This window comes from Papaver somniferum, unplaced genomic scaffold, assembly GCF_003573695.1.
Source record: "Papaver somniferum cultivar HN1 unplaced genomic scaffold, ASM357369v1 unplaced-scaffold_117, whole genome shotgun sequence".
Classification (NCBI taxonomy): Eukaryota; Viridiplantae; Streptophyta; class Magnoliopsida; order Ranunculales; family Papaveraceae; genus Papaver; species Papaver somniferum.
The window spans coordinates 7,781,893-7,792,329 of record NW_020620714.1 but is presented as its reverse complement, the minus strand read 5'-3'; the positions used below and the strand labels follow the sequence as shown (position 1 = coordinate 7,792,329).

General features: G+C 37.2%; 1 protein-coding gene across 1 annotated transcript; it reads right to left on the bottom strand.

Moving 5' to 3' along the window:
- Window positions 1–1,439: 1,439 nt before the first annotated feature.
- Window positions 1,440–2,791, bottom strand: LOC113329771 (pentatricopeptide repeat-containing protein At3g22470, mitochondrial-like). Its single transcript, XM_026576603.1, has 3 exons — window positions 2,683–2,791; window positions 2,306–2,611; window positions 1,440–2,203 (listed from the first exon to the last, which is right to left on the bottom strand). Exons 1-3 carry the CDS (start codon window positions 2,789–2,791, stop codon window positions 1,440–1,442), a joined length of 1,179 nt encoding a protein of 392 aa, XP_026432388.1.
- Between the last annotated feature and the right edge of the window lie 7,646 nt (window positions 2,792–10,437).

Below are 10,437 nucleotides of genomic sequence, written 5' to 3'. Positions count from 1 at the left end.
TCAAATACAGTCCAGGACAAAGTTAGTTTGTAGTAGGATAGTGTCTGTAGCGGCTTAATACAATGTGGTGTTCAATATGGACTAGGTACCGGGGTTTTTCTGCATTTGCGGTTTCCTCGTTAACAAAATTTCAGGTGTCTGTGTTATTTTTATTCCGCATTATATTTTGTTATATAATTAAAATATCACATGTTGTGCGTTAAGATCAATCAAGTAGAATATCCAACCTTTGGTTGTTGATTTAAATTGATTGACACTTAGATATTGGTCTTTGGTACCATCCAAGTTATCTCTCTAGTATTTGATAAAGACTCGCAGATTTCTACTTGCTTGAGTATAGATCAAATCGAGTGATCGAGATATTAACTCTTTGATATACTTTTCTCTAAATTGAGTCTGATTGTCTAGGTGATTCTCTATAAAGTATATTGGAGTTAGTCCATACAGATTGTTAACCGAAATATTGGGTGAGGTTGTTAAACCCCCGCGTTTTCACTATCTCTTATATTCACCTCCTCAAAAGCTTTAGATACTTCCAAAAAGACCTTATAAGCATTATTAGTATGGAGATCAGTCACCACTCAGATACCAGTATTAGTTACAGGATGAGAAGGCCCCTGAGCCATATCTCTTTCATCATACATCCTCTTTCTACTCTCCATCACCATCTCAATAGTTGTAGGATTAACATCAGGGATGTCATGAATCTCTCTATCCTCGGCAATGTGAATTACCATAACATCTTCAGTAACATCATCCAAATTAGTAGCACAAATTGAATCTTGTACTTTATCTTTATTTTTAACCACCCAAACAGTTTTCTGAGGTAAAGAAGTAGGTTGCACCTTCTGCTTCTCAATTGGAATATGATGTTTAAGAGGACATTTAGCATCTAGATGTCCAAAAGTCTGACACCCAAGACACCTTGGTGGTTTCCAAGAACACTCCACAGGTATCTTAAAAGCCTTCTTGCCATCAATCACCACTGGAATCTCACTAGGGAAGTCACAGCTAGTGTCAATCTCCACACAAACCCTAGCAAAGTTCATTCTAGATCTCTCCAAGGTTTTCTTATCATTCATCAAAGGAATGCCAAGGTAACTAGCAATAATCCCAATCCCCTTCTGGTTCCACATAAACATAGGAATCTTCTTAAGAGTGAACCAAACAGGAATAGGTTTAAGATCCTCTGCCATTTTTTCAACCATTGGAGACCATGGTCGAATCATAAAAAGTCTACTAGCAATATACACATGACCAATTTCTAGTACTTTTTGTCTATCCTCATCATTACTAAAATCAAACACAAACGAGGCATCACTATGCAAGGTCATGTGAACCTCCCCTTTGAGTCTCCGGAGCCTAAGTAAAATCTCTCTAACAAAATGAAAAGCTAATCGATGACCCACAAAAGCCCCAACAACCAATTTCTCATACTGTCAAATATCATCCTCAAAATCATCTAAAGAGGAAACAAAAGCTTTTTGACCATTAAAGAGTTGAGGATCACGATACTTCAAATCATCACTTTTCATCTGAAGGTTCCTTAGATCTTTTGAAACCATTCCTGACCAAGAAGAAGTTCCACCACACAAAGAACCAGGAGGATTCCGGTGATTAGACGAACAAGAACCCACAAGTGGAGAAAAGTTCTCCATAAAACTCTTCTTAGCAGACTGTAACGAATCGTCTCCCTGAATAGCATTCTCAGTTACTACATTAGGCACTAATCCTTTTCTTAGAATTTCATCAAACAGCTTTGTTGCATCTTCCAGCTTGCCAGCCTGAAGAAAACCATGAATAAGAATGATGTACATGTGAATGTTAATTAAGATACCAGTACCCTCCATGAATTCAAACAATTTTATTGCCTCCTCCATTTTTCCATTCTTGCAGTACCCATCCAACATTGTACCGTACATGACAATATCTGGAGACAAACCAAAAGTTTGCATCTCAATTATCAAATTCTCTACAGTCTTCATTCTTCCAACTCGATAAAGTCCCGCTAAGAATGTGTTGTAAGTAACTACAGAGGGTTTTAATCCTTTTTTTTTCTTCATTTTCTTGAATAGCTTCATAGCTTTATCCAACTTACGATTCTTGCAATACCCGTCAATCATACAATTATATGCTATTAAATTTGCAGGGATTCCTTTACCAACCATCTCGTCAAAGAGTCTCTTTGCCTCTTTCAAGTGCCCTGAATGGCAAAGTCCATCGATCAAAGATGCGTAAACAACTACATCGGATACAACATTAAAATCTCTATGCATTCAGAGAAGAGAACCAAAGCTTCATCAACCTTTACAAAGTGTATCTATGATGACAGAATACGAAACAACATTCGGTCTGCAATTCCATTTCGGCATCTTGTTCTTTAACTGAAGAGCAAGACCCACTTGACCAGTTTTACACAGCCCATGTATAAGAGTATTACAAGTAAAAGCATTAGGTTGAATACCCATCTCAGTCATTTTAGCAAACACTTCGAATGCAGAATGAATGTTTTCTTGTAGACACAACCCCTTAATCAATGTAGTTAAAGTGACAGCATCAGGACGATAACCTCTCTTTATGATCTCTCCAAGCAAACTAAACCCATGATCAACTTTTCCCAGTTGACAACAACAATTAATCAAAATGCTAAACGTAAAAAACCCAATACATGATAGAATGTACTGTTAGACGGTAATGGTCTTTCCAAAATCAACTTATCAAAGTATTTCAAACCATCCTCAAGTTTCTTAATCTTTCCAGACTTGCACTCCTCCCTCACAAAACTCTCCATCTCTGAAATGTTATAATAATTCTATTTTGATGAAGTAGAAATGAATTACTAAAATGATAACAATAATTAGTAAACTGTAGTAATCTTTAATTCAAACTCATTTTCCCAAAATTTATGATAGGAACAGAGAAAAAGAGTATACCTGAGTACTACTACTTCTGTCTAAGAAAAAATGCTATAGGATTTGAGAATATTTCTACCTAAAATAATTTGAACATAGGTCAACCCATTTTGTTACTGAGCAGTGGGTATTAGTACTGAGTCGACTCAGTAAATGAATTGGTCTGACAGACAGCTTGAGTAGAGAAAAATGTGAAACTTAATCTGAATCCTTGGTTTATATTTCCACAGTGCTCCCATGATTAAAGAGCAAATTTAAATCTACCACAGACAAAATAACAAACATATCAATAACTCGTTTTGCAGGAGCTATGTCATTTATGCTGCTATCTGGCTAAACAGAACATCACTTGATGGTTTCAGAAGTTGCAAAACTGCTTTCAGGTGCACTCACTGTAAACTCCACAAGACAGAGAGCTTCCGTATGGATAACCAGCATCTTTTTGGTTGGTTTCTTTTACCATTAAACGACCCGTGCATTATCAGTTGCAGGGATTTACACAATTCCACAAGGCTACCAAATTTTCACTTAACATAAAAAGCGCCAAGCACTTGAACAGAAAAGTTCATCTACCACAGCACCACACAGATTTTGGGCTGTAATTGGGACCCAGGTTTTGGTTGTGAAAGAACAGTGAAAAAAAAAGAAGTGGTTTGCGCTCACTAGCGCCAAACTGCACAGGTCATGCTGTACAAGAACCACAATATCTTTTCCCCTGAACATCTCTATACCAAGACTATAAAACACACTTTTCCTGACAAAGAGAAACTAATTTCTGTTGGAGGCTTGAGGTTCCATATTGGATCAGGACAGGCAGCTTCTTGCTCGATAAAAAAACTTCTCCTTAACAAACCAACACTGCAATTTGCACCATTGCTCCAGGATGACCAGCTGACTGAAGCTAAACACTGGGCCACAGAGCAATTGCCCAAATTAGCGAAAGAAGAATAGATTGCAGCATTCCTGAAAGCAGAAATAGTCAGGAAAAAGAGATTGATGGCAAAATGTTTATCAGAATATCCAGAGGCATTTGTAACTTAGTATGATAACCAGAGGAGATAAGAGTTGCAAAACCTTTTTGAATGATTTATTTGACCAAGAAAACAATGAAATGGACTTAAGCATACTTTTAAAATGACGAGCACAAAAAAATAACCGTTCCTACATAAAGAGTATCATCTATCATGGCACAGAACTAATCTAAAAAGGGAAACTTTGGAACTTTACAGGTCACATCCATGAGATCTTACTACGAAAACAGAACACAACAAGAGTAACATCTATCATGATTCATGACGAAGAACTACACTAAAAGGGCTAAAATTGGGAAATTCACATGTTATGTCGACGAGATCATACTACGAATACAAACACAACTAGAGTATGTCTATCAAGACAATTGACAAGGAACTAAAACTAAAAGGGAAAACCAGCATATACCTGAAACGAACTGTGTTGCTATTTTCATTGTCTTTGGGCTACCCACAGTTCAGCCAATAATGATGAAAGCTTGATGCAACATTCTTTTCATGACAATTTAGGCAACCTCAGTTATATCTTGACGCCAACTTAGAGCTTCATCCTGTCAAAAAAAACTTACAGCTTTTTGAACGACCTTTTGCTGAACCAGACTCCGAGCTTCTTCCAAATTCAAACAGTCAATTTCAATTTCCTAACCAGCTTTCATTATCCCACAAATGCATTCTCATCGAATAGTGAATACAACTTCTTCTTCTACTTGTTTTACCATAAAAAAGAAGGAAGTTTTTTTCACTACTAGATCAGAATGCAGCAATAGAATTTCAATGTTTTTCCTCTTCAAATGAAGAAAGCATATCATCCTCCTTCGGCTGCTGGTTTAAGCATTAGGTTTGCTCTTGTTATTTTTATCTCTTTGCTTTTCACCACTTTGAGTAACTTCATTCTGCAAACCCCGCGCTTGGGAATCTATCTTTTCAGAATTATGCAATTCTACACATCCCAATATTGAACTATCCTTTCCACTCCTCAGGACTGTGCTCTCCAAATTCGAAACAACACATCTCATTATTGAATTTTCATCCCAACATGTTTCCAATCTGGTTTTGAATATCTTTAGATACCATAACCCAAATTGAATTAATCTTCAACGTCATTCCGTGCATATTCTGACCACTTTGTCAAAGTTTTCTCCCCCACAAGCTACTGACGGTCTATCTTCGTTCCATACATCATCTAGTCTCTTCAGTTGGGTTTGACTAGAAAAGCATTCAGACTTGTCAGGAGCATGTTGATTTGTTAAGCCTATTGATTGTATTCTTTAGTGGATGGGTTCCAAAAACAAAGAAACCTCATGTTGATTGTATTATAAAACCATAAGAAACCATTACAAGAAGAACCACACATATGAAAAGAACAACTTAGAGAGATTCAGATGTGAAATCTGTTGATTTAACTTCATGATTTTCTAATTCAATCATTTTTCTAATACTCAAAGAATGAATCGTAAATCTCCGGATTGAAATTAGAATCAAACACTTACAGAATAAATGATGGAGTTCGGAAATCAACTATCATTGAATCGCTTGACATTGCTTCAGATTTGATTTGCCGGTACAGAGAGAGAGATGCGGCCAAAGATTAGGGTTTAGAAAAACTTTGTGCTCTCTCTTTGGGTTTATTGCAGCGGCTGGGATAAGAAAGAAAAATGGTGATTTGCTGTTTAGATGGACTCAAAAAAGCCCGATTTATGTGATTCAGCGTGGAACAGGCTGAGTTGATGACATGGTGGGTCGGCCTTAACATCAGCACTAGAGCTTAAAATGATGTTACAGGTGGCTTTTGTGGGGTTCACCTCTATGCAGCTCAGTATTGAAAACCCGAAAATTACACAAGTTCTCTTATTTTTTTGGTTATCTTCTCAGACTCAACTGATGTTGTTTCTACTGCTGCAAAATCGTTGAAGTAGCTTGAACTGTCACCTCTTGGCAATCATATAGTTTGTTAAGAGAAGAATGTCACCGGACAATTCTCTCAGATTTTGTTGAAAACAATTTCTCGGGTTTTTCATTACAGACACTAAAAAAGAGGATAAAAATATTTAAAGACTATGATTGGTCTAGACAATGACCAATCCACCTGAAGACAGTTAAGACCGGTAACACACAACAAGTTCAACTAACACCTGCCAGTCACACAATGCACATGATGAATTCACACGCTTAAGCCTATTCTCTAACACCCCTCGCAAGTCCAGTGTCGAAGATGGAACAGAGACACCGAGCTTGGAATGTAAATAGAAAAACGATTAGTAGAAAGACCCTTTGCAAATATATCACCAAGATGATCCTTTGTAGAGATAAATCTGACTTCAAGAGACTTTGCAGCTACCAATTCACGAACATAATAAAAGGCAATTTCAATGTTCTTCATATGCTGATGAAAAATGGGATTGACTGTCAGATAGGTGGCACCCATGTTGTCACACCAGAGAACAAGAGGTCTAGGTGACGAGAACTGAAGTTCTGTCAATAGAGACTGCACCCAAATGATTTCAGAGGTAGCATCAGCTAGAACACGATACTCAGCTTCTGTGCTTGAGCAAGAAACACTCTTCTGCTTCCTGGAACACCAAGATATGAGATTAGGCCCCATAAAAATAGCCATGCCACTAGTAGAACGCCTGTCAGCAATATCTCGAGCCCAATCTGCATCGGAAAGTGCTTGAAGTTGCAGAAAACTAGATTTCTTGAATTGAAGACCATAGCTCATGGTGCCTTTTAAGTATCTCAAAATTCTTTTGACTGCAGTCCAATGAGCTTCAGTAGGGGAGTGCATGAATTAACAGGCCTTGTTGACTGCAAATGAGACATCTGGTCTGGTAATGGTGACATATTGTAATGCACCAACAACACTTCTGTACAAAGCTGGACCATCAAATAAGGGAGAAGAAAATGCACACTTTTCTGTTGCAAGTGGTGTTGAGATGGAATGTGCAAAAGTCATCTTAGTCTTGTGTAGCAAATTTGAGATGTATTGCTCCTGGGATAAAAGAATACCTTCATTGTTCTTAGAAGCCTGAATGCCTAGGAAGAAATGTAATTCTCCCAAGTCCTTAATAGCAAATTCTCTGCCCAAACCTGTGAGTAGTTGATTAACTGCAACAGTGGAACTGCCAGTTTCTAGAATATCATCAACATAGATGAGTACATAAAGTGCTTCAGAAGAGGTAACTTTGAAGAACAATGAAGTATCTGTTTTGGAAAATTGAAATCCACTTTGAACCAATAAATGACTGAGTCTTGCAAACCATGCCCTTGGAGCCTGTTTTAATCCATACAAAGACTTTTGTAATTTGCATACATGATGTGGCATAAGCTTGTCAGTGTATTTAGGTGGTTGAACCATGAAAATATCTTCTGATAGATGACCATGCAAGAATGCATTCTTTACATCAAGATGCCTAATCTGCCACCCTTTGTAAAGAGAAATAGAAAGTATCAATCTGACAGTAGTTGGTTTGACAACAGGACTGAATGTGTCATGATAGTCAATGCCTTCCACTTGGTTATAACCCTTTGCTACTAACCTAGCTTTGTACCTTGCAATGGTACCACTTAGGGTCTTTGCAAGCCCCAGAGTAACAAGTGGGAACTGTAATATCTTCACACACTGTTTGTACTTCAGAATTGAAATTTTTTGGTTTAAAATTACCTTTCTTCCCTCTAGTAGTCATGGAGTGCTTATTAGTAGTAGGTTCTTTAGTAGACTCAAGAGGTGGTGAAGACATAGAAGTATTGCACTTGTCAGATAAAGTAATATCCACTTCATTAGATATTTAATTCATCCCCTGCTGGTGAATCTGGTTCCAAGACAGATCTTACAACAGCGTCTGCAAATTTGACAACTCAACAATCTCAGATTCAATATCCTTATTCATACTTTGATTCTCCATACCATAACTACACTCAACCCCCTACTGCTTATTACCAAAATTACTCAACACCTAATCATCCATCCTCTAATTCTGTTCCATGGAACAATTCTTATAGAGGCTCTTCTAATTGATCCAGTGGATATCGTGGAAACATATCTGGTGGTGGATATAGAGGTGGATCTCGTGGTGGCAGATTTGACAATAGAGGTAGATATGACAATGGTGGTAGATACAACAACGGAGGCAGATATCCTTAAAACTTCTTTCCTCCTTCTTCTCAAGTGACATCTTGCACCTGACTGCAAGTATATATACAGTGACAATTTAATGGCTCATGCTTATCACACTAGCTATGAGTACTATGGAGATGATAATGAAGAATTCTGGTGTGCGGAACCTGAAGAATTTGCTGTCTACAATGATCACACTGCCTCATCTAGTTCTTCTTGAGTACCTGACTCTGGTGCTACACATCACATTACATCAGATCTCTCTAGCTTGAATCTTCACTCTGACTACACTGGACAAGATCAAGTGAAAGTTGGCAATGGATCAGGTTTGCATATTACTCATGTTAGCTCTTCTACATTACATCATAATGATGTGCAGTTTACTCTTTCAAATATACTTCATGTGCCATCTATTACTAGGAATCTGATTTATGTGCATCAATTTGCAAAAGAGAATAACTGCTTCTTTGAAACTCATCCTGCTATATTCTATGTGAAGGATTTGGTCACTCATAGAGTTATCCTCAGTGGTCCTGTTAAAGATGGATTATATCACTTGGAATTCACTGCTTCTCAACTCAAACAAGCTCTTTCTGCATCATCTTCAGCTAGTTGGCACAACAAGTTAGGCCACCCTTCCTATAAAACTTTGAAACATGTTTTACCTTTAGTTGATGAAGTTATAGATACACATCTCTCTACTCAAGTTTGCTCAGCCTGTGCAACTGCAAAAAGCCATGCATTACCTTATCCTTCTAGTACAACTATAGTGTATGGTCCTTTAGACCTTATTCATACCGATGTATGGGTTTCTCCCATTTGCTCAATAAATGGTTATAAGTACTATGTTTCTTTCATTGATTCTTATAGCAGATTTACATGGCTTTATCCTTTAGCTTACAAATCAGAAATTCTTCCTACTTTGATCAAATTCAAAACATATGTTGAAAATATTTTAAGTAGAAAGATAAAACTTGTTCAATATGACTGGGGAATACAGAAATTTATCTACTTATCTAGAGCAATGTGGTATAGGTCACAGAGTTTCATGCCCTCATGCACATGCTCATAATAGACTTAAGCGTGTGAATTCATTGTGTGCATTATGTGACTGCAAGGTGTTAGTTGAACTTGACAGGACACTGATAAGATCCATCAACGAATCTGAAGAGATTATAGCTTCTTAAGAGAGGCACAATCTGTGATTTACACAGAGTATAGTTTGTTGATGTTAATTTGGCAGGGGGTTTGAAGGGAAGAGATATGTGTTTATTAACTTCAGCCATTTTTGAGTTGTAATTTGAAAGAAGAGTTTGAATTAGGGTTTTAACAAGGTATCCGATACCATGTTAAGAGAAAAATGTCGCTAGACAATTCTCTCAGATTTTATTGAAAATAATTTCTCAGGTTTTTCATTACAGACTCTAAAGAAGAGGATAAAGATATTTAAAGACTATGATTGGTCTACACAATGACCAATCCACCTGAAGACAGTTAAGACCGGTAACACACAACAAGTTCAACTAACACCTGCCAGTTATACAATGCACACGATGAATTCACACGCTTAAGTCTATTCTCTAACATAGCTGATTCCATTGCGAAAATGGTTAGAAGAGATAAACTTGTAGTTGTAATAGAGGAGTTCAGTAATAAACCCTGATATGTTGAGACTATGTTATCCGGGTATATGTAACCTAACAAAACCTAATCAATAAAATCTTTTTGTTATCTAAAAAAAAAGCTTGAACTGCCACCAAGTGTTCTCGGAACAAGTCCAAACATTATATACATGAATTGAGTTCAACTGAAAAAGGGAGCATATGACATGCGAAGAACATAATTTTAAACTCCTACTATATCATGTAGTTATAACGCTTCTAAAATTGCCGAAACATATAACCGATTCCATACATATAACCGAAACATATATCAGGAGGTTGCTTCAAAAATTTCCGACATCAACGTTACCAAATCAGCAGCGTCCGAGCCGCAAGGAGCTAACACAAAGGTGCGCAAGAAGTCTAAAGTGACAGGTCTCCTCCAAAATAAGACATTAAGAACCAAAAGAAAATGCTATTCGAGATCTCTTACTAGTCCCAATAAGATTTCAGCAGGTAATCTCATGGAGTTTGGTTGAATAATGGGGTTAAGCTTTCCATCTTCGAAGGCAAATCGTCAAGAAATGTTGAGTGGTGTGGCAAAAAATCACAAGGGTTTAAATGTGGAAGAAGTTAATGAAAATCCTACTTAAATGTAGCTTGAGCTCTTGTTTTAGTTCGCATGTAACAATGATTGCTTAGTTTCTAAGGTTTGTCAAAAGGCCTTTGTTGCTTTTTGTTTATCCTTGAACTTTTTTCCTTTGGCTGGGGTTGTTTTC

What these genes read in the sequence shown, in the direction of transcription:
- LOC113329771 (XM_026576603.1), bottom strand. Translation starts at nt 2,791, where the DNA reads ATGGAGAGTTTTGTGAGGGAGGAGTGCAAGTCTGGAAAGATTAAGAAA. An exon ending in AAGACCATTACCGTCTAACA is followed by an intron (nt 2,612 to 2,682) that starts GTACATTCTATC and finishes AACTGGGAAAAG; the next exon opens with TTGATCATGGGTTTAGTTTG. An exon ending in CATAGATACACTTTGTAAAG is followed by an intron (nt 2,204 to 2,305) that starts GTTGATGAAGCT and finishes TTTGCCATTCAG; the next exon opens with GGCACTTGAAAGAGGCAAAG.